Consider the following 25,161-nt stretch of genomic DNA (forward strand, 5'->3'; position numbering starts at 1 on the left):
AAGAATGCAAGTTAAGGAAAATGGGATTTGGAAAAGTACTCTCAAGTTCAAAGAACTAGAGGCTACATCCGTGGCAGCCAACAGACCACAGCCTGATTTCTAAAAGCATATTTGATCAAGGGCCCCAGTCACAATAATGGGAATGAAAATAGGGGAATTCTGAGCATAGCTGATTACCGTGACAAATGCCCTGCTGAAGACGATGCTGTCATAAACAACTATGATGTGAAGGGTGATAATACTTCCAAATAATTAAACATATACATATAAATATAATATTCACATAATTCACTCCTTTATGAAATATAATAGAAATATTAGTTATTCTGCAGTAAAAAGTGATCAATATGTCATTAAACAAATGAAGGATGACTTAGACAGTGAAAATGGAAATATACTAAACCTGTACCAGTCATTAAGTCATGGCATTTTTAAAAAGTCACAATAGCTGTATAAACACAAAATGACGATACAAGCCAGAACTTAAATTTTAGCAATATATGCTTTAGTAATTAAAAATTCCAAAACTCATGCTATAGTTTTACATTAGAGAAGCAGCGTGGCTCAGTGGGAAAGAGCCCGGGCTTTGGAGTCAGAGGTCAAGGGTTCAAATCCCGGCTCTGCCACTTGTCAGCTGTGTGACTTTGGGCAAGTCACTTAACTTCTCTGGGCCTCAGTTCCCTCATCTGGAAAATGGGGATGAAGACTGTGAGCCCCACGTGGGACAACTTCATCACCTTGTATCCCCCCAGCGCTTAGAACAGTGCTTTGCACATAGTAAGCGCTTAATAAATGCCATCATTATTATTATTATCCTCGACCTAAGTTCTCCAAGACTAAGATTAGCCCCTATGATATGACCAAAGACATTTCGTTTTCCCAAAGTCATAACTGGGAGTGGGGATAAGGGAAGTAGGGAAGAAGGGAGAAAAGAAAGGTTTAGCCTTTGCCTTATCTGGGCCTCCCATGTGCCTTGTAGATATGCCTGTCCAACATGCAACCCTTCCTTGGACTTCTGGAGAAAAGAGGAGAGGGCAGGACTTAGGAGAATCTCTTGGAGACTCAGAATCGGATGGGCAGCGGCCAAGGAGCTCAACAATTGGTGAGTTCAAGCTCCCTAACTCACCCAAACTCTCCCACCCCCAACCTGGCCACTATCTTTTCCTTTTCCGTCGTCAAATGGCCAGAGAGTTAAGTAAGCGGAGCTGGGCTTGCCCTGTGGTCCCCAAGCCACTGATGACCTGGAGACCTACCCGAGGGGGTGCTTTTCCTAGATCGAGACGCTATCCATTTTCTCTTCCTTGCAGTTCTGGGGCAATGGCTGAATGGAGGACTGCGAATGGCTGAGCCCATCCTAGTTCTCCAAGTCACAAGCCTCTTGAAAGGCTGGATGAGGAAGTGAAACTCATGGGCACCCTCAGAGTGAGCCACTGACTCGGGGGAAAAGTTGAGGAATTTCACTCCTTATGTTTAATTTAGCACCTGAAGGAGCCCTGGGCATTTAAAATCAGAGAAACACAAACTACGAAACAACTACATCTTAAGAACAGATAAATCTGGCTCAAGGCATACTGATGTCAAAAAGAATTCACTTGCTTTCCGACAGACTGATTCTGCACGTGCGATTTCTTTTAACATAATACCTTGTTATTGAAAAGACCTAAATTATGGAACCTCTGGAAGGAAAATTCAAGGAAATATTGCTCATATCAACAAAAAGCTCCTGAATTAAAAAGAAACTGAGTTTAAAATATTAAACATCTAAAACATTGCAACTTACAAAAAACAGTATTGGTAAAGCAAGAGTTACATATATGAAAATATCAGCACCTCAGACGCTAGACACAAGATAAACGCACATTTTTTTCAGAAGTTTTGTACATAAGTATTAAATATCTAGCAATGATGGCTATCTCAACAGCAATGGAAACAGAAAAAGATAAAGCGTGGCTTTCACAGTAGCTTACCCTTTTCTCTGACACCCCATCCTCTCCTGTAGAATCTCTCTCATCCTGTGTATCTCTCAGGGTTGGCATATGTTTTTTGTATGCTGGCTCTCTGTTTAGAGTTGTGTATCCTATGTGTTCATAAATTGGATTTATCGTCATCTTGGCAATATATTCTGCTGCCTTGGTTTCAATATACAGAGTAATCAATCCATCAGTCACCAGATCGTGGATGGACTCAAACCGTTTCTCCCCAACAAAGTGCTTGCCATCGTGGTAGAGCCTGAAGTTTCTGGTTTGATTTCCAAATCTGCCTCAATGAAATGGGAAAGACGTTTTTTGAGAAAAGCATGCGAGCAAAGTCTTTTTGAAAGAGTTAAAAAGTCTGGGAGTTCTTTGTGTGCCGTTTTGTTTGTTTAAATAAGCTGTGGCTGATCTCTGTGTATGGTCTGGAAGGGGAATAAAAAAAGTTGAACATCTGAAACTGAAGCAAGTAGGCTAGTAATCACCATCAAATAGCCAAACTCATGCCTACCCTAAGAGGGATTTGCTGTTTTTTATGCTTTTTCAGTTACCTCATCATGCCTGTAAAACAATCTTTGCAACTGAGTTTGGGATTTGGTTTCTTTTAGCATTGGTATCTCTACATTCAACTGTTTGGCACGCCGATAAAACAGCTTCTCATACTAAAACCGATTGGCTTGATCAATAAAGAGACCTGATACAGATTTGACCTCTACACCCTGATGTTTTGTAGGAAGAAGCCATTCAGAATTCAATTCTTGTAGGACCACTGCCAGAATGAAAACAATATAAGACACAAGGAAGAAACTTTCATTTCAGGACAAAGGCCAAAAACCAGCCCTCTGTTAGATAACAAAGAGTCTTGGTGTTCGGCTTCTGAAGCCTTGCCAAGCCAATCACTCCAAGATGCCAAATCTAACCCATAAACTCTTTGATACCAGTGATTCTACACTCTGGATTGAAGTCATGTTTTAGTGCCACTTCATAACTAGAGAGAAATATGGCTTTACCTGAATTACAATCCCTTTTTGAAAATTCAAGTATCTGTTTCCTGTTCACTTTCTGCAGCGACCTTTACATGCAAATGCAAGAGATTTCAGGGAGAAGGAAACCATCAACACTTCCAATGAAAGGATGAAGGGCCCAAATTCCTGAAGCATCTGACTCCAGTGCTATTGGAGAGCCAGAGAACAGTAGGTACTCCAGATGTGCATCTATGAAAGGATGCAAGCCCCAAATTCCTGAAGCATCTGACTCCAGTGCTATTGGAGAGCCAAAGAACAGTAGGTACTCCAGATGTGCATCTCTTTATGTTGCCTCTCAGATCATTTAAAACAAAGCAAATGAGAAAAGTAAAGTTCCACTTCACTACTGGATTTGGCAGGCACCTTATTCTGTGAGTACATGATTAACTACAACATTTTAAGGAAACTGCACGAATGTATGACAACACAAATACGTCCTACTTTTCTGCAAGTCTAGTATATGTGATAGCAACCAATCAATGGTATTCACTGAGCAATTTGTGCGCAGAGCACTATACTAAAAACTTGGGAGTGTACAATAGATTTATAGGCAGACCCAAACCCTGCCCACAAGAAGCTTACAATCTAACAGGGGAGACAGAGGCTATATTACAATAGGGAAAGCAACAGACTCTGTGGATATGTTACTTAAGTGCTGTGGGGTACGGACTTAAGTGCATAGGTGACACAAAAGAAAGGGAGAGTATGTCCATTTTCCAGAGATGACAGACACTCTAGAAAGAATTTCTGAACAAATCCAAAGCAACGGAATCCAACCAATTAGCTGAAGAACGTGAAACTACCTCAAAGCACAGAAAACTATAATAACAGCAGAGTTAAAACAAAGGGTGCTACAAAACTCTAGTGAAGAATTTAAAGTGACTACCCATGCAAAAGTTCCTTCGGAATTGTCACGTGTTTTCCACTTTTCCCCATTCATTCATTGTCGTATTTATTAAGCGCTTACTGTGTGCAGAGCACTGTACTAAGCCCTTGTACTTACAAGTTGGCAACATATAGAGACGGTCCCTACCCAACAGCAGGCTCACACTAACTATATTATTAATCTACCAATAAATGAGTACGGAAATTTTGTGAAAGTTTCTTCATCTTTGGAGATGAGTTTTCTACCTCCTCATGTGACTTCCCAAAGACCTCTTAATGAACTGGAAGTAAAAAAAAAATTGTAGCTGCTTTTCAACATCCTCCAATTTTTTAGAAAACTAAAGAACAATTGCTTCGACAAGGCTAACCTTCAATCATTGCCTCACTAAAGGCTCTCAATCAATCAATTGTATCTATTGAGTGCTTACTGTGTGCAGAGCACTGTACTAAGTGCTAGGGAGAGTACATCTCCAGGCCTTGACTCCAAGTTACATTTTTGTGAAGTTGCCCTTTCTGCTGTAAGAAACATTTGAAGAAATGTAGGACTCCGGTGAAATACTAGTGCTTAAAGCAAGTCACTCAACTGCACGGGCTTCATTCCTATTTACTGACTTCTAATAGGCAAAATGTACTGAATTGTTAAACATGCAAGGATCAAGCTTCTTTTCCCCCATTCACTATTGTCAAAGACAAGCACTCATTACACTTACATTTCATGCTCTTTGCTTTTTTTCCCCCCTTGACAACTCATTTTCAAATAACTATGCTGGACTCCAAGAAGCAAACCCCTCCATAGAGTTCCACCCAGCACAATTCTCTTTTCTCCAAAGAGGTACTCAACCCTTAAACAGAATAGAAAACCTCCTGCTTGAATTGCTACCTCTGTACATAATTACTACTTTCTAGACAGAATATCTGTTTCTCCACCAATTCCCAGGCTTGGTTTTCATTTTTTTAAAAAAGGAGTGGAATGTTGTGCCCAGATACCATTTGGGAAAATTACAAAAGATATAGTACTAGCCTCCCAGTTCTGAATAGGAACAAAAACCCCTTTACACTGTTCCTTTCATTTTACCACTATTGGAACAGTCCGCTCATTTGTGTTATTCCATTTTTTTCCCCTACAAAATGAGAGAAGGAGAGATAAAAGGACATCCTTTGGAATTTTACTTCAATATTTTACCACGTAGTAAGTGTGATTTGATATTCAAGAATTTAGAAGGCTCTTTTCAGGGAGGAACTTCAAGCTAACAGCTGTTTTCTGTTTAAAAAGCAGAAAACAGAGCATATACAACACACTCGTCTAAGAAAAACAATAAAATGTTACAAATGTTTCCAGCGGTCAATCTACAAAATGGAGTTGGACTTTTTAAAAACATCTTCTGGAATTTGGTGGGGTTTTTTTAATATGCCAATCTAACTGAAATATTTAGTCAATTTTGGGACCATCCGGATAGTTAGAGAGGTATCAAAATACATTCTCTGAACCAGTGCTTCCTCAAACTTTTTTATCCCCACCCATTACAAAGACACCAGTGATGAGTGAGGCCCTACCCAATCTTCCCCATTCCCCCAAATCACAAACCCTTCAAGTTGGGCAAAAAAAATATTGGGTGTAGCCTGGGCTCACTCTGTGTTTGTGTGAGAGCATACTCAGGAGTATGTTCTAAACTATGCTAAAAAATCTACCATATCGGCCCCCAAGATTGCCAGAACATTCCTCTGAGATGCCCCGCCAAAACTGCTTCTTCAGCTGAACTGTCACAAAACTATTAGCAGACGAGCCGGAGGGTTAACGTCACACCTAGAAATGTTTTCTTTCCTGAGAATTACAACTAAGTCTTTTGCAGTAAAGTGGCATCCTTGCTGTCATTTCTTTAGCGATGCTGAACATGGGAAAATGCCAGTTTGGGGGGTTTGTTTTTTTTAATGTAAACTAATTTTCCCTCATCTAAGCCAGGCTTCTCACCCCCAAACCAACCTTCTAGCTGTATCTCACTCTCACCTCTCCATCATCATCATCATCATCATCAATCGTATTTATTGAGCGCTTACTATGTGCAGAGCACTGTACTAAGCGCTTGGGAAGTACAAATTGGCAACATATAGAGACAGTCCCTACCCAACAGGGGGCTCACAGTCTAAAAGGGGGAGACAGAGAACAAAACCAAACATACTAACAAAATAAAATAAATAGGATAGATATGTACAAGTAGAATAAATAAATAAATAAATAAATAGAGTAATAAATATGTACAAACATATATACATATATACAGGTGCTGTGGGGAAGGGAAGGAGGTAAGATGGGGGGGAAGCTCTCCAGCTTCCATCCCCTCACTCAAGCTGTCCCCCTGGCTTGTACCCACATAAGACAGACCTCAGCTGACCCCACATTCAGAGCCCTCTTAAAAAGCCCTCCACCAAGCTTTTCCCAATTAAATTTCCCACCACATTACGACTCATGCTTTTTATGCCCAATCAACTTGTTTATTTTGGCCATTCTAGTTTTGAATATTTTTACGTGCTTCCTCCCCATTAGAGAGTAAGATCCTAGTGGGCAACAATCATGTCACTTTTTTATTCTGTACTTCCCAAGGGCCTAGTGCAATGTACAGCACCAAGTGGATGTATAATAAATGCTGCCACTTCTTCTATTATTCAGCTATCAGCATGAAAACAGAAGCACACACACTTACACAGACACACACACCACAACAACAACAACAAAAAAAAACCCCAAAACAGGACTCTCAATAAAAGATTGTGCCTGCCCATGAAGCACGTGTCTTTTGGATTTTATTTTCTCCACGAGAATTTAATATAAAGCATTCTCTATCTAAATATACTTTCAAACCAGGATCAGGATGTAACGCCAAGATGACTGAGAAGTATAAGCATCAGAAGTTTGTAAGGAAGTTGGTGGAGGCTGGAGGCGGGCGGGGGGGATGGTCATCTCATCCATCCACCTGTCTCGGAGCAGACATACTCCTACGCTATTATTCCAGATAGTTTTATAAAAAGTGGACTCTACAACCTTTCTTGGCAGTGTGTTCCAGAATTCAACAACCCAACAGGTCACAGACTTGTTGACTGTCCTACTGTGACAGGGAGACCGTTAATCAATTTCATATTCTATAATCATTTAAGTATATTTACAAAACGCTGGAAGTTGATTCTGGAACTGTATCTCAGGGGATGGCAATTTCCATTCATTTAACATTATGTAATTTGCTAGGAAAATGCTCTGGAACAAATGATGATGATGATGGCATTTGTTAAGCGCTTACTATGTGCAGAGCACTGTTCTAAGCGCTGGGGGGGGATGCAAGGTGATCAGGTTGTCCCCCGTGGGGTGCTCAGTCTTAATCCCCAGTTTACAGATGAGGGAACTGAGGCTCAGAGAAGTTAAGTGACTTGCCCAAGGTCACACAGCAGACATGTAGTGGAGTTGGGATTCGAACCCATGACCTCTGACTCCAAAGCCCGGGCTCTTTCCACTGAGCCACGACTTGAAGGTCCAAAAGCCCCTGCACAGTAACCCACTCTTTAAAAGGAGACACTTGTGCAGACTGGGGCCCTGTCTATGGCATCTCCGAATGCTCTCGGAAGAATTCCCTCTCTCTCCTCCAGCCTATTCCAGCTCGGACCATAGGATTGAGGCCTGGGAGACTGAAGGTTGAGCAGAACCAGATGAAATGCTCAACAGAAAGTATCACAGTCAAGAATGGCTGGAGGATAACTGTTGAATAAATGAAACACAGACTTCAAATTTAGTGGCATGGTGACAGGGCAGCACACATTGAAGGATCACTGGAGACCGGAAGCATGTAAAAATGAGACGGTAATCGGTGGAGAGGTTTCCTTCCACTGCAGTGAGAGGATCTGACTAACCTGGCACAGCAATATTCCCAGCTGCACTACGAATAGGACCAACCTCCAACCCCTATTCTACGCTGACCAGCTCATCAATCTTGGATCGCACGGCTGGAAATCCATCAATTAATGGTATTTATTGAATGTTTACTGCGAGCAGAGCACTGAACTAAGTGCTAATTTATTTATTTATTTATTTATTTTATTTGTACATATCTATTCTATTTATTTTGTTTTGTTAGTATGTTTGGTTTGTTCTCTGTCTCCTCCTTTTAGACTGTGAGCCCACTGTTGGGTAGGGACTGTCTCTATACGTTGCCAATTTGTACTTCCCAAGCGCTTAGTACAGTGCTCTGCACATAGTAAGCGCTCAATAAATACGATTGATGATGATGATGAACTAAGCTTTTGGGAAAGTACAGCATGGGTGGATGTGATTCCCTCCCCACAGGAAGCTTTTATTTATTTATATTGGTGTCTTTCTCCCCCTTTTTCTCGGCTGGAAGCTCATTGTGGGCAGCGAATGTGTCTGTGTACTGTTGGATTGTACTCTCCCAAGTGCTTAGTACAGTGCTCTGCACACAGTATGAGCTCAATAAATACGACAATGATTTTATTTATATTAATGTTTGTCTCCCTCTCTGGAAAGTGAGCTCTGTTGTACTGTATGCTCCCAAGCAGTTAGTATAGGGCTTTGCACAGTGGGTTCTCAAATACCATTAACTGACTGATTCTAACCTTCAAAGGAAAAATGTGCTCCTTTTAAATGGCGGTTTATTTTTACTTTTACGAAACTTTTTTAGTTGAGTAAAAGTTAAGATCAAGATTTTCATCATTCTGCAGCTACCAAAATAATGTACCTAGACGTTTCTAAGTAGGCTCATTTGATGTTCTCAAAGAGCTTACCCCCTAGCACTGAATTCAAAAAAGCATAATTATGCTAAGATGACTGTTGGTCTTAGGGCATTTTTCAGCTTTATTACAAATTCTACTGTATAAAACAGGTGGGGTAAACCTCCATATGAATCTTTTCCATTATTCCTCAGCAAAATCCCACTGGGTTTGCAGTAAGTTTTGCTATATGACAATAACAATAATAGTAATTGTGGTTTATTCGGTGCTTACTGTGTGCCAAGCACTGTACTAAGCACTGGAATAGAAGCCACGTGGCCTAAAGGATAGAGCACATGCCTGGGAGTCAAAAAGACCTGGGTTCTAATCCCGGCTCCACCACTTGTCTGCTGTGTGACAGACAGCAAATTCTGGCAAAACATTCTTAAGAAAAATTCGAGGTTCAAGTTTGAATGTGTTGGCAAGGCCCAAGTAAAAAGGAGCTGGATTACATATGATGATGATGATGGCATTTGTTAAGCGCTTACTATGTGCAAAGCACTGTTCTAAGCGCTGGGGGAGCTACAAGGTGACCAGGTTGCCCCGCATGGGGCTCACCGTCACCATCCCCATTTTACAGATGAGGTAACTGAGGCTCCGAGAAGTTAAGTGACTTACCCAAGGTCACATAGCAGACGTGGCAGAGCCGGGATTCAAACCCATGACCTCTGACTCCAAAGCCTGTGCTCTTTCCACTGAGCCACGCTGTGTGCTTTGGTAGTTTTTCGTCAAAATACGCATTTCTCTGTGTTGTGTTACAGACTTCACATTTGATTTGAGTAATTAAAACAGCTGGGACTATTTCACCCTAAATCTCATGAGTAAACTGATTACCTAACGAGATAAACTCTCATTTTACCACTTACTCTTATCCAAGGGCAAGGCCCCATTTGATAGCAAAATAGGTGATTCATAATCACAACAAAGAAAAAGAAAATTAACTAAATAAAAATGTCCTGCAGAGCCTTATTTCCATCCATTCCAGATATGCAACACTAAAGCCTTTAGGAAAGGAAACCATGGTAACTAACTAAATCTGCTGCAGTAGCTATCAACTCAAAAGAACACAGAGTACCATCACACTTCAACGCCTACCACTAGTACAATCTCTCCTTGCTTCCTTTTATCCTTCAAATCATTAAATAAGCTTTCTACAGCAACAACAAAAAATTAAACCTGGAATAAGAAGCCTTTCTTACTGTTATCATGTTCTGTAATTCTCTGGCTTTTACCAAAGAATGCTTTGCTGACTTAAAAAATTAAGTCAGCGTGATACCCTGAGAATTAATTAGGACTGGCTGGTTCTTTTCAGTCATTAGGGACAGCTAATTTACATTATAATGTAAATATCATTGTCCTATTCTGGTTTCTGATACAGTTGAAATACCTTTTTTCTTATTAATTTCTAAAAATGTTTGCTTCAGGATTACAAATATTCATGACACTTTTTTGGTCAGACATAACCCCAGAGCAACTGCTGTTTAAAAGAAACATGAGAAAATGTGGTTAGCCTTATGTAATCTTTAATTTAAAAATACATGTTTTTAACTTTTACTGATAATCTTTCTGCTCTTTTTAACAAAATCCAAGTTAATTTTTTAAAAAATCAGTAAGTCCTTGAGATCTCAATTTTTTAAAAAAATTGGGGCAATAAAGATTTAACTTTGTATTTTCCTTCCTAGATCTGATCAAAATGAGGATGAATTATCCAGCCACCTCCTCCCAGCACCCCCGGAAAAGTAAAAGAGGAAAGACAGCATCTCTCTGGATTTAACTTACGGCTTTAAATCTCTCAATATGTGTGCACTGCGGAACAGAAGGACCTGCATTTTGAACAGACAAAATTGTTTTAAAGTAAGACGGGTGACACTGGGAGTCTGCAAAATAAGGAGGAGCTGGGTCTTCTGTAAATCTGATTGCACTGGATCGATCAGTCCTCCCTCTCTTTCTGCAGGGATTGCATGCCCAGCGCATATCATCACTGAGGATAACCCTTCGTGGAAAAATCATTTTGCCTGCCAACATGTAAAAACGGGCCCTTCATTCCACAATCAATGAAGGCCTCACTGTAGAGAGGGACATGGACAGTGGCGGAGCTCCCAGATCTGACAGTATGCCAGCTGAGATCTGCAGACAGGGAAGGTATGCCCTGCTGAGTTGTTGGCAGTCCTATGTCCAGTCTCTGGTGAGAGCTGCTCAAAACAGCTAAATAGTCCTGCTGAAAATTGACAAGGGAATTGCAGGGAAGGAAAAGGAAAACTACACTTCCCAGGAGGCAGAGGGGCTGCCTCATGACTGTACAACATCGATAGGGGGTGGCCACTGTGTTCTCTTGACAAGGAAGAGAAAGACCTAAAGTGCCTCATTTTTCACTCTCCAGATACTGATCAGTGAGGAGTCTCTTCATAGCTAGCTCCACATGGATAAGCTGAAGGGGAGATGAGCCACGGAAGTGAGAAGTGATGATCTATTGGGAATTTTTCTGGTGAAAAACATCCTAGTTTGTGGTTTTAAATCTCTTAATTTTTTTGCTTTTTTAGCCACCTTATCTCTCAATAAAATACTACTTGCCAGCAGATGTGTAATCAGAGTTTTAAAATTCTTTAAAATACTCAAGACGGTTACCTTTTGGATTCTGGCCAGATTCCACACCACTTTTATTCCATTTTACTTGCCTGGGCTGGTGAAAGGTGAATAAAGCATTCTGGGTATTTTTGTTTCTAACATTAATCACTTGCATGAGTTCATCCTCAACATACTGCACACTGAGGCTGTGTCATGGGATTTCAAAGATGCCACCATTATTGTCACCTTTAAGAAGAAAAGGGAGAGTACAAACTCTCTCTGGGATTTCACTGCTCTCCATCCCTGGCAAAAATCTTAGCTGGACTCCCCCGGACTAACCATTGGAAAATACCATTAATCATGAGTTCCTAGAATCACAGTAGAAGAGTGGGACCCACTCTACTAGAAGGTGCTCAGAGTCCTTACAAAGCGTTCAATATCATTAGTAGACCTGGGTTGTGACAACCAGTCAGGAGAGGAGAATAGCGGACAAGACACCCAAGAAAAAGTGGCAAGGTGATGAGCTGAAAAGGGGCAACTCTACTCAGAGTATACAGGACAAATACTTTAAGGGTGCAATGATGACGCAAAACCTCAATGCGGCATAGCAATGAAAAGCAGAAAACAAACGTGCACCTGTCAGTATTGGGCGAATCTCTTGGAGCAGGGATATTGGAAAGATCATTGACACCGAGAGGAGGAAAAAAAAGCAGTGCCAGGCCTTGAGGGTAACAGTGCAACAACAGAAAGGGCCAGTCCTTACATGCACCTGTAGCAGAAGCCACGTTCAGTGATGCACTGGTCTTAACATACCAACACCAACTAACTTTTTAAAATTCTCACGATCATTAGTGTCAACTTCAAACCTGAAAAATAGATACGGTGTGACTTCTTCATGGATTTGAGTGTCAGAAAGTATTCCAAGGAGGCTTCCAAGCGGAAAGTGGAGAGGGAGAAGGGAGGAAACCAAAATTATTTTTCCCTTGCCACTTGATGGTTCCTTTAGGGATCAACTGAATCCAGGAGAGTATGAAGTTTTTGACTGACAGTAGTTGATTTACAGGGTCCTCATATGCCTTAATGAACTTATCTGTCCCCAACACCTCCACATCAACAGTTCATTCAGAACCAGGGGATTCTGCACTGGGTAAACCCAGAGAAGAATTTTCCCCAGGGCAGATATTCATATGCTTTCTAACAGGACACAATCTGCCCGACAAATCATTTGTAATTTTTTATGATTTTGTTCATATTCACTCATTCAATCATATTTACTGAGCACTTACTGTGTGCAGAGCACTGTACTAAGCGCTTGGGAAGTACAAGTTGGCAACATATAGAGACAGTCCCTACCCAACAATGGGCTCACAGTCTAGAAGGGGGAGAAAGACGAAAAAACAAAACATATATGCATCAAATTCATCTAGAAGCTGACAATAATGATCTGGATTATGTTAAATCATCAAAATGTACCCCAGGAGGGGTCCCCAATGGCCTAAAATAAGTCTCTAAAAATGCCCTAGTCTTATCCTAGACCTATAAATTACAGTAAAAATCTCTTCCACCAGTGCCATTTTGTCCCCCCCACTCCAATTTAAAGAAACTAAAATGAGTTGGGTTCATTGGAAATGACTCTGGTGGTGGCTAAAGCTGAGTTACATTCCACTCCTTAAATAGCTGCAGTCCAGCAAGGGAATGAGTGATCCCTAAATAGGCTATGCTGCTCCTTCAACCATTTTGGATAGAAAAAGGAGAAGAAAGAAAAAAAAAAAATCAGAAAAAATAGCATGACTCATTTGCCAAATAAAATAAGGAACTGAGAATTTCTCCAGGTGACTCACGCCTATTGAATAATTTGGGTAAAGGGGGCTATTACTACACCTGAATCACCTAGGTAATTGCTTCAAATTCTCCACTTTGGCTGTTGGAGTCTGAAGACAGACTGCTTCAAAAATGATTGAGAAATACCGAAGAGGTTAGGCTGCTAGTTGGTTTTTGGACCCACTTGTCCACGGCGAGATCTGACATTCCGTAACTTGTAAATTTTCACCTTATCCTCAAAATATGGACCTTTAAAAATACACGAGATAAAGAGTTCAGCACAGAAGGTATTTTAAGAGGAAAAATACACATCGCAAAATAAAGCCTACAACTGTCCATCTCTCACCTCCAACTTTTTCTGACTGATTTTTTTTAAAAAGGATAATGGACACACAAGATTAACAACAGAACTAATGAATTCAAAGTGCACGGCTCAAACATGCTGGCTAAAAGCAACATGACTGGGCACTACATGACACTGTATGTCAGATATCATCTCAAATAGTTACAATAGCTATCTTCAAGGGCACTTCCCTCCCCCATCTAGTTATACAAGATTGTATATTTATTATGCTATCTCTGTATTTGAAGGTGATGGTCCTGACACATTAGTGCCTGAGGCCAGAGAAAGGATGGGGTAATCAATATTACTCTGGCATTATTTACAGATTAATGGCTATTACAGTGCAGGATTACAATTCACCATGTACTCTCCTCTGGTGAGTTTGGCGAGGCGCCTTTTCCAGCCCCTCCCACACTGGGGGTGAACAGTGATTCCCCAGATCATGAGGGCTACTTCGACATTCAGGGCCAAAAGAGCCAGTGCCTGATCTGCAATCATACAGCTAATATTTTCAACTGCCCACCTGTATGGGACTTCTGCTTAAGGGTGTCTCACTATCAGGTGGGCAAGTGCTTGAGATGTTTTCCTTTAAGTGGGGATGGTTTATACAAAATCCTCCACACTCTGTTGCCCAATCCCCCAGCGATCGGCATTGCAAGGCAGCTGGCAGGGCAGTCTCCTATCTCCTGTAGGTACGGAGAAATAAATAATAATAATAATGTTGGCATTTGTTAAGCGCTTACTCTGTGCCAAGCACTGTTCTAAGCCCTTGGGGGGATACAAAGTGATCAGGTTGTCCCATGTGGGGTTCACAGTCTTAATCCCCGTTTTACAGATGAGGGAACTGAGGCTCAGAGAAGTTAAGTGACTTGCCCAAGGTCACACAGCAGACAGGTGGCGGAGCTGGGATTCGAACCCCTGACCTCTGACTCCAAAGCCCGAGCTCTTTCCACTGAGCCAAAGCTGGGCTCAAGGGAAAAAGGCAGAGGACTGCGAGTCGGAAGGCTTAGGGCCTAATCCAGACTCCACCACTTGCCTGCTGCCTGGACTCAGGCAGGTCGCTTAACTTCTCTGTGCCTCAGTTTCCTCATCTGAAAAACGGGGATTAAATACCTGTTCTCCCCTATGTAGAAGGACTTTGTCTAATCTGACTATACTGTATCTACCTCCGTGCTTAGCACATTGTGAGCACTTTACCACAATAATTATTTTTTGAGACTGTGAGTCCTATGTGGGACAGGGACTGGGTCAAACATGATTAGCTTGTACCTAGCCCAGCGCTTAGTACAGTACCTGGCACATAGTAAGCGCTTAAACAACCATAAAAATGAAAGGTTGAGCCACTCACTAATGCACCACTTACTTTCAAGTTTATTTTATATAAAATTTTGATTTGTCTCATTATATACAATTCTTTTACTGTGAAAGCAGTTTGTGAAGAAATCTACTGCAATCTGTGGAACAAGAGCCATGGTTTAGCTAAAATGACTGATATTTTGCCAGTGGACCTGGACAGTCTGTATATAAAACAAGCAAAGATATTTTAAGTCATATGGGGATAACAGTGTCAGCACCAAACTTTGGTCTCAAGGACCAAAGTTAGGAATATGAAAACTGCTAACTCTTAAGGAGGCTTCAGCTAACCCCAAGGGGGTTACGTATATTGTATCCAAACCAGTTTCAGGCAATACTCAAGCAATCATGAGAGGAGCTCTGCACATCTACAGTTTATCTAGCAGAGCCTGCAGATGTCCACACAAATGTTGCAGGTGTAATTAACCATGCAGATAAAATTGTTTTGGATGAAGGCTGGGTACAGGTGCAAGATGCTGGATTTTTTGATCGGGTGCAGTAATGTAAATATGCAGAAGCTCCTCAAACGTGCTCATCTCTGCCTCATTTCCCCTGCCTAATTCACAATTTACAGGCACTCAATCCAATCCCCTTTATCCATCCGTCCCATCTCATCAATTTGCCTAGTGGATATAGCACAGGCCTAGGGGTCAGAAGGACCTGGGTTCCAATCCCAGCTCTGCCACTTGTCGGCTATGTGACCTTGGGCAAGTCACTTCACTTCTCTGTGCCTCATCTCATTTGTACAATGGAAGACTGTGAGTCCTATGTGGGACAGGGACTGGGTCAAACATGGTTAGCTTGTACCTAGTCCAGTACAGTACCTGGCACATAGTAAGCGCTTAAATAACCATAAAAAAGAAAGGTTGAGCCACTCACTAATGCGCCACTTACTTTCAAGTTTATTTCATATGAAATTTTGATTCGTCTCATATACAATTCTTTTACTTTGAAAGCAGTTTGTGAAGAAAACAGATTAGGAGATATTACTGAAGAATGGTACTGGTGGTTATTAGAGAAACCAACTTCATTTTATGAAAAATACATTATTTCATAATTTCACGCTCTAGGGATCACAACATTCTTAAAACCCAACTAGAGCTTGGCAGTGTGAGCCTCTTACTCTTTTCATGTGTTTAGACTTTTAGACTGTGAGCCCACTGTTGGGTAGGGACTGTCTCTATATGTTGCCAACTTGTACTTCCCAAGCGTTTAGTACAGTGCTCTGCACACAGTAAGTGCTCAATAAATACAATTGATGATGATGATGTGTTCTTATAAACTCACAGAAATGGATATGGACGGATGCTAGAGTTTGAAATTTCCTCAAAAACCAGGACACTCATCCATCTTGGTGTTCTCCCACAGTGAATGAAAGATCATGCAGTAGCAATGAACAGACTGTGTGCTTACAACATTTGGGTTTTCCTGCCACCATTCCCTAAAAGCATGGTATCACAGGGTTCTCACTTTATGTACTAAAATACAATTTTCATATGGTCCTTGGTCCACAATTCTTCACATGGAAACTTTTAAAGGAGTAGGAAAGCTGACTGAAAACATGAGGTATAATAAAATCTCTTGTCATTTGTGATTAAATCCTACAAATCAGTGTTTTCTGAAAAAGTGTATCTGATGCATGTTAAAAGTGTTTTAAATAATTAATTTTAAGGCAGCTGAACCTGAGGAAACACTGGAAGAATATAAACATCTTAACTAACTTTAAAGCTGTCAGGCCAGATTTCACAGACATCTAGCCAGTGTATCATTAACCTAAGGCAACTCAACTGTACACTGAGTGGATATGCAGTATGAGACTCAGTATACCTGAAATCTACAGGGAAAGCAACTGGACTAGAATCCTTCAAATATTTCACCAAAGCATCTGCTGCCTAAACAATCCCAAGCCGATGGACACCCAGTCTTAAAGGAGAGGCTGTCCACTAGGGCCCATGTGGCTGAACTTGGCTCTAAATTATTTTGAACTGAGGATGACAGACTGTGCCTTCCGTTTTCTGTGTAAAAGGTTCTAAATCCAACAGCTTGGTTATTAATAAAAGAGGCTACCACATAATCCCTTGTACTTGGAGTTGTACCCTTTATTCATCCCTCCCTCAGCCCTTATGTGCATATCCATAGTTTACTTATGTCTACTAATGGCTGTCTCCCCCTCCAGACGGTAAGTTTGTTGAGGACAGGGAACATGTCTACCAACTCTGTTAAATTGTGCTCTCCCAAGCACTTAGTACAGTGCTCTGCACAGAGTAAGCATTCAATAAATACAACTGATTGATAACCCAAGCACAAGTGAACTTAAGCTCCCTGACCCCAGCCCCCAAAGCACATAGCACACATCATTAAACTTCTGCTTTTCCCTTATCCGTAATTTACTTTAGCATTTGCCTTTCCACCCAATGCCTACCTGCAGACCTTAAGGTCCTTGAGGGCAGGGATCATGTCTACAACTACTGTACTCTCCCATGCACCTTAGTACAGTGGTCTGCGCCAAGTATGTGCTCAAATACCATTGATTGATTGATTAAGTGGGAATAGGATGTGCTGGATGAAGCCACCGTCCCCTTGATCGCAGACCTCTTCCCTTGTTTGCGCGTCATAGCTGACACAAAATCAATTATTTGAAGTCATCCCATGAAAGCTACGGTATCAACACTTCCTTATGGAAAAAACCAAGTCACCATTTCACTTATATTCTGTTTTTTGCTATATTGCGCTCTCCCAAGCGCTTAGTACAGTGCTCTGCACAGAGTGAGTACTCAATAAATACGACTGAATGAATACATTCTGTAGACAAGGAAAGGAGAGGGGAAGGTCACAGGTAACAGTTACTTCCTAGCCCTGTTTTTCAGGTTATGGGAATCAGCCAGGCACAGCAGATTAGGGTTAATTGGAAAGGAAGAGCCAAGAGTCCTAAACAGATGCTAATTGAGCCAAAAAGCAACCTGGAAGTATGTGGGCTTTAGCTACAGTCACAAAGATCCTCCTTGTTCTTGCCCTTTCCTTAGTCAAGAAATAGATGTGGCCTTGCATGGGAGAGTATGGCTAGGTGGGCGGGGTGAGAGAAGAGTTTTGAAGAAAAGAAGGAATGGGAGAAAGGAAGGAAATCTCTACAGTAAAAAGAATAACAGCTTTCAGTTCCTAAACAGTGCTATTCAGGAAGAAAGCTTTAAAAGACCCTGTAGCTATTAAAATGGTAATTACTCAACAAGAAAACAAGAGCCTATTCAATTAAATGCTGGATGCTTTTAAAATTTTAAACCCCTCAATTAAGGGCAGTTCTAATTACGGGGCCAGGACGAACCTTAATGCCAGAGTGTAGGTTCCTGGCTGCCGCTGGCTCTCACGAATCAGATAGCTTCCTTCTGCCACACTCAAAAGCTGGTCAGCCGTTTCTCTGGAGATCATGCCATGAAATCTATAAAACAAAGTCAAACTGAGTAGCAATGTGGAAATTCTAAAGTGGCATACTTTCCCACCTGCTTCATTTTTAGCCAAGCTCTCGGTTAATACCTTCCTTGAGAAATTCGTGTTTCAGAAGTCACTTCACTTCTCTGTGCCTCAATTACCTCATCTGTAAAACGGGGATCGAGTGGGACTGGAACGGTGTCCAACCTGATAATTTTCTATCTACCCCAGCACTTAGTACAGTGTCTGGCACATAGTAAGCACTTAAATATCACAATTATTATTATTACCTTGTATCCACCTCAGCAGTTAGTATAGTGCTCAGCAAATAGTAGTGCTTAACAAATACCATTACTGGCATTATTATTAGGGAATTTCAGTTCTCATTACACCCATTTTTCTCTCTGCTTGGCCTGAGGCCAGCTTGCTCACATGTGGCCAGAATGGCTCCCAGGTAGCTGTCAAATTCATTCTAATAACCCTAGGTATATTAATCCTAGGGAAGAGCCCCTTTTTCTCTCTGCTTGGCCTCTGCTCAAATAACCCATCACCATCCATTTAAAATACCCTGCTACATCCAACTTCCCTGCTACTTAATACTTCTCACTGGTGGCGGTGCTCCAGACTCTGTGCAAGAGCCACACTGGCTCCTTGCCAGGACCCTGATAGCTGTTCTTAATTGGCCTGATGGCTCGGTAACATACACAATCTGCAGCACTTGGTGCCCAAGCCAGATGCAAACAATATGTAACATTTATTTTCTTTCTGTCTGTCATCAGGCATCCTTTGATTATCTAAGTGAAAAGAGGGAAAGGAATCATAAATAACGGCACACTCCTCAAACATACACATGTTCGGAGACCACAGAGTGAAGAACAAGCACTCTTCCTCTGGACTGATAAGAGTTTCAAGTGGTGAAACGGACAAGGCTCCATCTTCTACTAGAGTAAGTCATCCATGGAGGTTTAGGGCCTTAACTTTTGACACATTTCATTAGTAATAATAATAATAATAATATGGTATTTGTTAAGCACTTACTATGCGACAGGTACCGTATTAAGCGCTGAGGTGGATAAAAGATAATCAGGTTGGACAAAGCCCCTGTCCCGCATGGGGCTCACAGTCTCAGTCCTCATTTTACAGATGAGGTAACTGAAGCACAGAGAAGTGAAGTGACTTTCCCAAGGTCAGACTGCTGACAAGTGGCAGGGCCAGGATTAGAACCCACAACCTTCTGACTCCCAAGCCTACGCTCCATCCACTACACCGTGCTGCTTCATTAAATGAGCTACCTCAGGCACGAGCCTGCCTCTCTTAGGGACCAATCTCCACTTCAGCTTCAGGAGGCTAGGATAGGGTGGCAAGGCGACACGGCACGGCGGCTGCCAGGACAAATCCACTTTAACAGCTGGATGCTCTGTTTGTACACCCACATGCTTCCACTGTTCAATCATAAAAAGGTTGACCAGCTGGCCCCCAATCTGGTGTTTAGCCCACTCATCCATGCTGCCTCTAAAAGCTGAGATACCCATGGCATTACTGGAGCACAGCCTTTCGCTGCATCCCATGGAGATTATATCACCAGCTCTCGGGGAAGCAGCCAGATTTCAAACCAACAAATGCAAAAGAATTCCTGTAAATGAAAACTTAAGCTATTGCTCAGTGGTAGGCATTTATTCCGACACTCAATCACTCCCTCAGGATAGCTCTTGGTTTGCAGTCAAATCATTTATTTTTCTCTATTACAAATCCATATCATAGACAAATTGCTTTATGGTTAAAAAAAAATCTACTTACTCTCTTCCATAATATTTTGGTCTGTTTTCTACCTGTTGGAAAAGAAAAACAGTTTTTAAATCTTTATTGTACTATGGTCAAAGCACACAACACGGCTATTTGTGCAGGAGAGGAAATGTAGGAATGGATCATTTATCATCCCAATACCAGAAAATCATAAAGTCTCAACTGTGGCACATCACTGGCTCTGTTCCTTTCCTTGACTACCTACCATTAATTCCTTCCCTCTTTCTCCCTTCCTTTCTACCCTCTTTCTCCCTTCCTGTTGCTCTTCTTATCTTAAACCTACCACGAGATGCAACGTGGCTTGAAAAGCAGCGTGGCTTAGTGGAAAGACCGCGTGCTTGGGAGTCAGAGGTCATGGGTTCTAATCCCTGCTCCGCCACTTATCTGCTGTGTGACTATGGGCAAATCACTTAACTTCTCTGCGCCTCAGTTACCTCATCTGTAAAATGGGGATTAAGACTGTGAGCCCCACGTGGGACGACATGATTACCTTCTACCTATCCCAGTGCTTAGAACAGTGCTTGGCACATAGTAAGTGCTTAAAAAATACCATCATCATTATTATTATTACCCAGTAAAATTGGACTTTTCAAAGTACTTTGGTATATTCATCTCTTTGGATCCTTACTATATCTCTGGGAAGCACACTGGCCATGGAGTTGTGAAATTGGGGACACTGAAGCAAAGAGGTTTAGTAACTTGTACAAGCCAATAAAAGCTAGGCTCAGGGTTAGGATTCAGGACTCTTGGGTTCCTGTCCTACATTCTTCACTGACCCTATTTCCTCCTGCCTGTTCTCCTTTCTTCCACCCTCTGTCAGGATCTAGCACTTTAACCCCCTCAACAGCCTCTTTCTCTAGTGGGGGGGGGGCGGCAAGTTTGAGAATGAGGTCAAATTATACTTGGAGACTATAACAGCAGTATTTATCAAACCAAGCATGCACAGTATGTAGGAATTGGGGGAAGAAACCAAAAAAACAAATTGATGCCTGCTCTCAAAGAATTTGCCATCTAATATACGTCTGCAAATAATGACAGGACAGATAAATAATATACATAAGTAAATACTTAAACAAGTTAAATCCATGAATGTTGAGGCTTGTACACAGACTTCTGATCCCCAGAATCTCGTACTGAGCCCCCACCACTCTCCTACTCACCATCAGCTCCTCTTCTCCCCTGTCAGCTCCCTTTCAACTCATGACCTGTGCTCTTACCTAGAAATCTTTTCCTTCATAACAAGAGAGGTGATTAGAAGCTGTGTGTCTTAGTTGATAGGGCACAGTCCTGGGAGTCAGAAGGACCTGAGTTCTAATCCCAGCTCTGACCCTTGTCTACCCTGTGACACTTTCCTTCTCTGTGCCTCAGTTCCCTCATCTGGAAAGTGGGGAAATAAGACCGTGAACTGCTTCCAACCCAATTACCTTGTACTATCCCAGTGCTTAGTGGAGTACCTTAAGTGTTAAATACCACAATTGTTATTATTATTATTAGTTGAACCTGGGAATGGAATACTTCTGGATGATGCAATTTTTCAGGAAGGCTTTATAGAAGGGGAAAGAATTGCTTTGGCAAAGCTGACTGTGGAGGCGAGTTCTGGTGGGGAAAATGAAAGCACAGTGGATTAGAAGTGGGAGAATACCAACAGAGGAGCTGACAGATTTCCAAGGGAAGAGCACAGAGCATGAATTAGATGGGAGCCCATGGGGAAAGAGGAGCTGATGGTGAGTGGGAAAGTTGAAAGGGCTCACCCCTAGATCCTGGGGGCCTAAATTCAGTGTTTAAGCCTCAATTACTTGATATGAGCTGTCCATATTCAGAGAGGCTTTAGGCTTCCTCCAAATTCAAGGCAATACAACATACAATGTTGCAATATTCAGAAAGGCACTCCAAATATTGATAATGATACTCCGCCTGTGCAGATGTCTCAATGAACGACAGCCAGTTTCCACCTCTTTCAAATTTTCATTTCCAAGCCTCCCTTTGACACCGGACCCAGCTCAATAGAAGTGTGATTTCACTTAACCCAAAAGCTGGCAAGAAGGACAGTACGGAGCGATGCTTGCCATCCTTCGGCATGAAAGCAACTCCACGATTGTAGGAGAGCAACTCCGACTTGTTGAAAAGGGCAACATATTCACAATAGAGCTCGTGCTCCGGTTTCATCTTCTCTACATCTTAAAATGGAAATGTCAAACAAAATTACATTGAAATGAATTCTTTTTCTCCCTTGTCTAGATGGTATTTAAATGTTTTGCTGATGATGTCTAAGCCGTCAAGAATTAAGTAACGATCTGGAAAGGTCTTTTTATACTCACTGGCAATGCAGTACTGTTCTGATAGAAAAGTAGCTTAGAAGGTGGTTGAGCAACACGGAAGTGATTGTTATTTATCTTTTAAAATTACATGTGCAAAAACATTAAACCAGATATTTAATTCTCTACATATAAAAAACAAAAAAACTTGACACTCAAGAACCCATTCCTATTCTTGAATACAGAAGTGTGCTTGTGAACAAAATAGGTGGAGTAATACCAAGTGGCCCATTTAAAAGTATTCTAAGTTTAATGCAATGAAGTTTAAAATAAGGCTTCACTGTAATGACTCCCCAGGTTAGATTAAGGCTATTCACTTCGATCAAACTTTTCTACCCAACAATTGGCTTGTGTAGCCACAATAAGTCTTTAAAAGGAGAAAAGGGGCAGGCAGAAGAATAACGATAAAACAACGATAAGAATAATTGTGGTATTTGTTAAGCGCTTACTATGTGCTTAGCACTGGAGTAGATACCTGTTGATTAGGTCAGACGTAATCCCTAGCTCACAGCACATACAGAGTCGTCATTTTATAGATGACTAAACAGGGCGGCTACCATTGTTTGGGACCACTCCATTCTCTCTTATTTGGATGTAATCAGGGGAAGAGGCAAGAGAAACTGGATTTGCCCAACATCACACCGCAGTCAAGTGGTGGAGCCAGGATTAGAAGTCAAGACCTCTGATTTCCAGGCCTGTGCTCTCTCCACTAGGCCACACTGCTTCTCACTAGGTCACAGGAGAGAAACATAAGAAAACAACCTAATCTAGGAAAATGGTTAAAACATTCTTCCCGTGGGTGCAATGCACTGCTGGACGTGGAGCCAAATACTCCAAACCCACCCGCTCATAAACCTCGGCAGGCTAGAGAGTCCCGTCTGCAGGGGATGGTTAGCTATTCACCAGCCTACACTAGGGAGGCAGAAGCAGATGCTCTCTCAAGGGGCCTTCCAGCTCTATGATAAGGAACAACTCTAAATTATCTGGCTTGCACAACCTAATTTTATACTACGGAAAATTTCAATGTGGATTCTGGCCAAACCTCAGTAAGTCAACCAGAGACATTTCCCACAGAGAAATGAGAATGCCCAACAGCTCCGGCAGTTCTTAAGATCCGTGAGGCAAGTATTAAGCCAGCCCATTTGAAAGTCTTTTGGGATATGAGGATGGGGTTGGGTAAAAACAAAAAGGACCTTAGAACACCAGGGGTGTTCTCAGTGGGGAATGTTAACCTGGTCCATCAGAATCAACTACTTGCCTTCTCGGTTTTCGGGAGGTTACTGAAGTCACACACCATACATTACACAGGAAAAAGGGAAAGCAAAGGAAGGCTACCCAACTGAAAAAACCCCACAGTTTCTGTGGTGCTTTCTTCACAGTGGGGCCTACTTCCATTTGTCAGAGAAGCTCTGGATTCTCTCACAAGCAGTCTTAATGGGAATGGGGAATAGCCAGTCACACAACTGGGAGCTGAGATAGCGTTGCATAAATTCAAAATGTGGGTAAGCATTGGACACAGCTAGAGCAGCTACTTGCTACCACAGAAAGCATAATGCCCCCAGCTGGAACTGAGAAACATACATGGTTTAGTTCTTTGAAATGGAAGGCATTACATAAACGCCTCACTGTTTTAATGTTGTATGAGTCATCTTGTGATTAAAATGTCCTTTTCAATCAAGAGTAATTCAAATCCAGTTTCTCTTGCCTCTTCCCCTGATTACATCCAAATAAGAGAGAATGGAGTGGTCCCAAACAATGGTAGCTGGCTTTTTAACCTGAGGGAAGCTTTCAAAAATGACAAAAGATATTAAAAGAATGCTTCATGTTATTCTAGAGTAGTGCTTGAGGGTACTGGCTTCCAAAGCCAAGTGTAAACATTGAACACTAAACCTTGATTTGCAGTAGCAAACACCCTCTACCTTGGCTTATCCTTGAACCAACCAATAAAACTGATTCTCTCTCCAAAGTAGGTTGCCCTGATTTCTTTCCAGTCCAGCATTTTCCTGGTCTCCTTGACAATATCCACCTCTGAGCTATATGGTCAGCCCACTGCAGTTTTGCTTTAGATGTAGTCTGTGTCTAGTCTCTATGCTACCTCTATCTGCCAATCTTGGGTAATGGCCATCTTCTATTCCAGGGAGTCCGTTGTCAAAACACTTGCCAACTTGTACTTCCCAAGCACTTAGTACAGTGCTCTACACACAGTAAGCACTCAATAAATACGACTGATTGATTGATTGATTAATCTAATCTGTATGAGAAGCAATGTGGCATGAGAAGCAGCTTGGCCTAGTGGATAAGAGCACAGGTCCAGGAGTCAGAAGGACTTGGGTCCTAATCCTGGCTCTGCCACTTGTCTGCTGTGTGTCTTTGGGCATGTCACTTAACTTCTCTGGGACTCAATTACCTCCTCTATAACACGGTGTTTAATAATGATGGCATTTATTAAGCACTTACTATGTGCAAAGCACTAATACTGTGAGTCCCACGTGGGATGTGGACTGCATTCAACCTGATTACCCTTTATCTCCCTCAGCTCATAGTATGGTGCTTGGCGCACAGTAAGCATTTAACAAACACCAAATAAACCAAAATGTGTATATCATTGACCCTTTGGAGCCCAAAATGTCTCTCTCCTTTTTCAGAGACAGTTCATCACCCATCAATGTCACTCTGATTTTACTGAAACTGAGCTATGCTGCTAACCCCTATCTTTGGTCATTCTCTGGCAGAGGTAGATAAGTTTTCCCCTACTTTGATTTCTTGAACATTTACATAAATGGTTCCCTTCAGGCAATAACTGAACACACGTTTGGTTTTGGGGCCATTTGTCCTTGACCAACTTTGTACAAAAATATTGCGGTTTTCTTTTTAAATTCTGACAGTGATTT

General features: G+C 41.7%; 1 protein-coding gene across 1 annotated transcript in view; it reads right to left on the reverse strand.

Moving 5' to 3' along the window:
- CHN1 (chimerin 1) overlaps window positions 1-25,161 on the reverse strand; it is a 147,749-nt gene that overhangs the window by 79,282 nt on the left and 43,306 nt on the right. The window contains exons 4-6 of the mRNA XM_038751095.1: window positions 19,950-19,981; window positions 18,049-18,162; window positions 1,968-2,256 (exon numbers count right to left, since the gene is read on the reverse strand). Coding sequence (XP_038607023.1) covers window positions 1,968-2,256; window positions 18,049-18,162; window positions 19,950-19,981 — 435 coding nt within the window. The remainder of the gene's footprint in view (window positions 1-1,967; window positions 2,257-18,048; window positions 18,163-19,949; window positions 19,982-25,161) is intronic.

Source organism: Tachyglossus aculeatus, chromosome 9 (genome assembly GCF_015852505.1).
Source record: "Tachyglossus aculeatus isolate mTacAcu1 chromosome 9, mTacAcu1.pri, whole genome shotgun sequence".
Classification (NCBI taxonomy): Eukaryota; Metazoa; Chordata; class Mammalia; order Monotremata; family Tachyglossidae; genus Tachyglossus; species Tachyglossus aculeatus.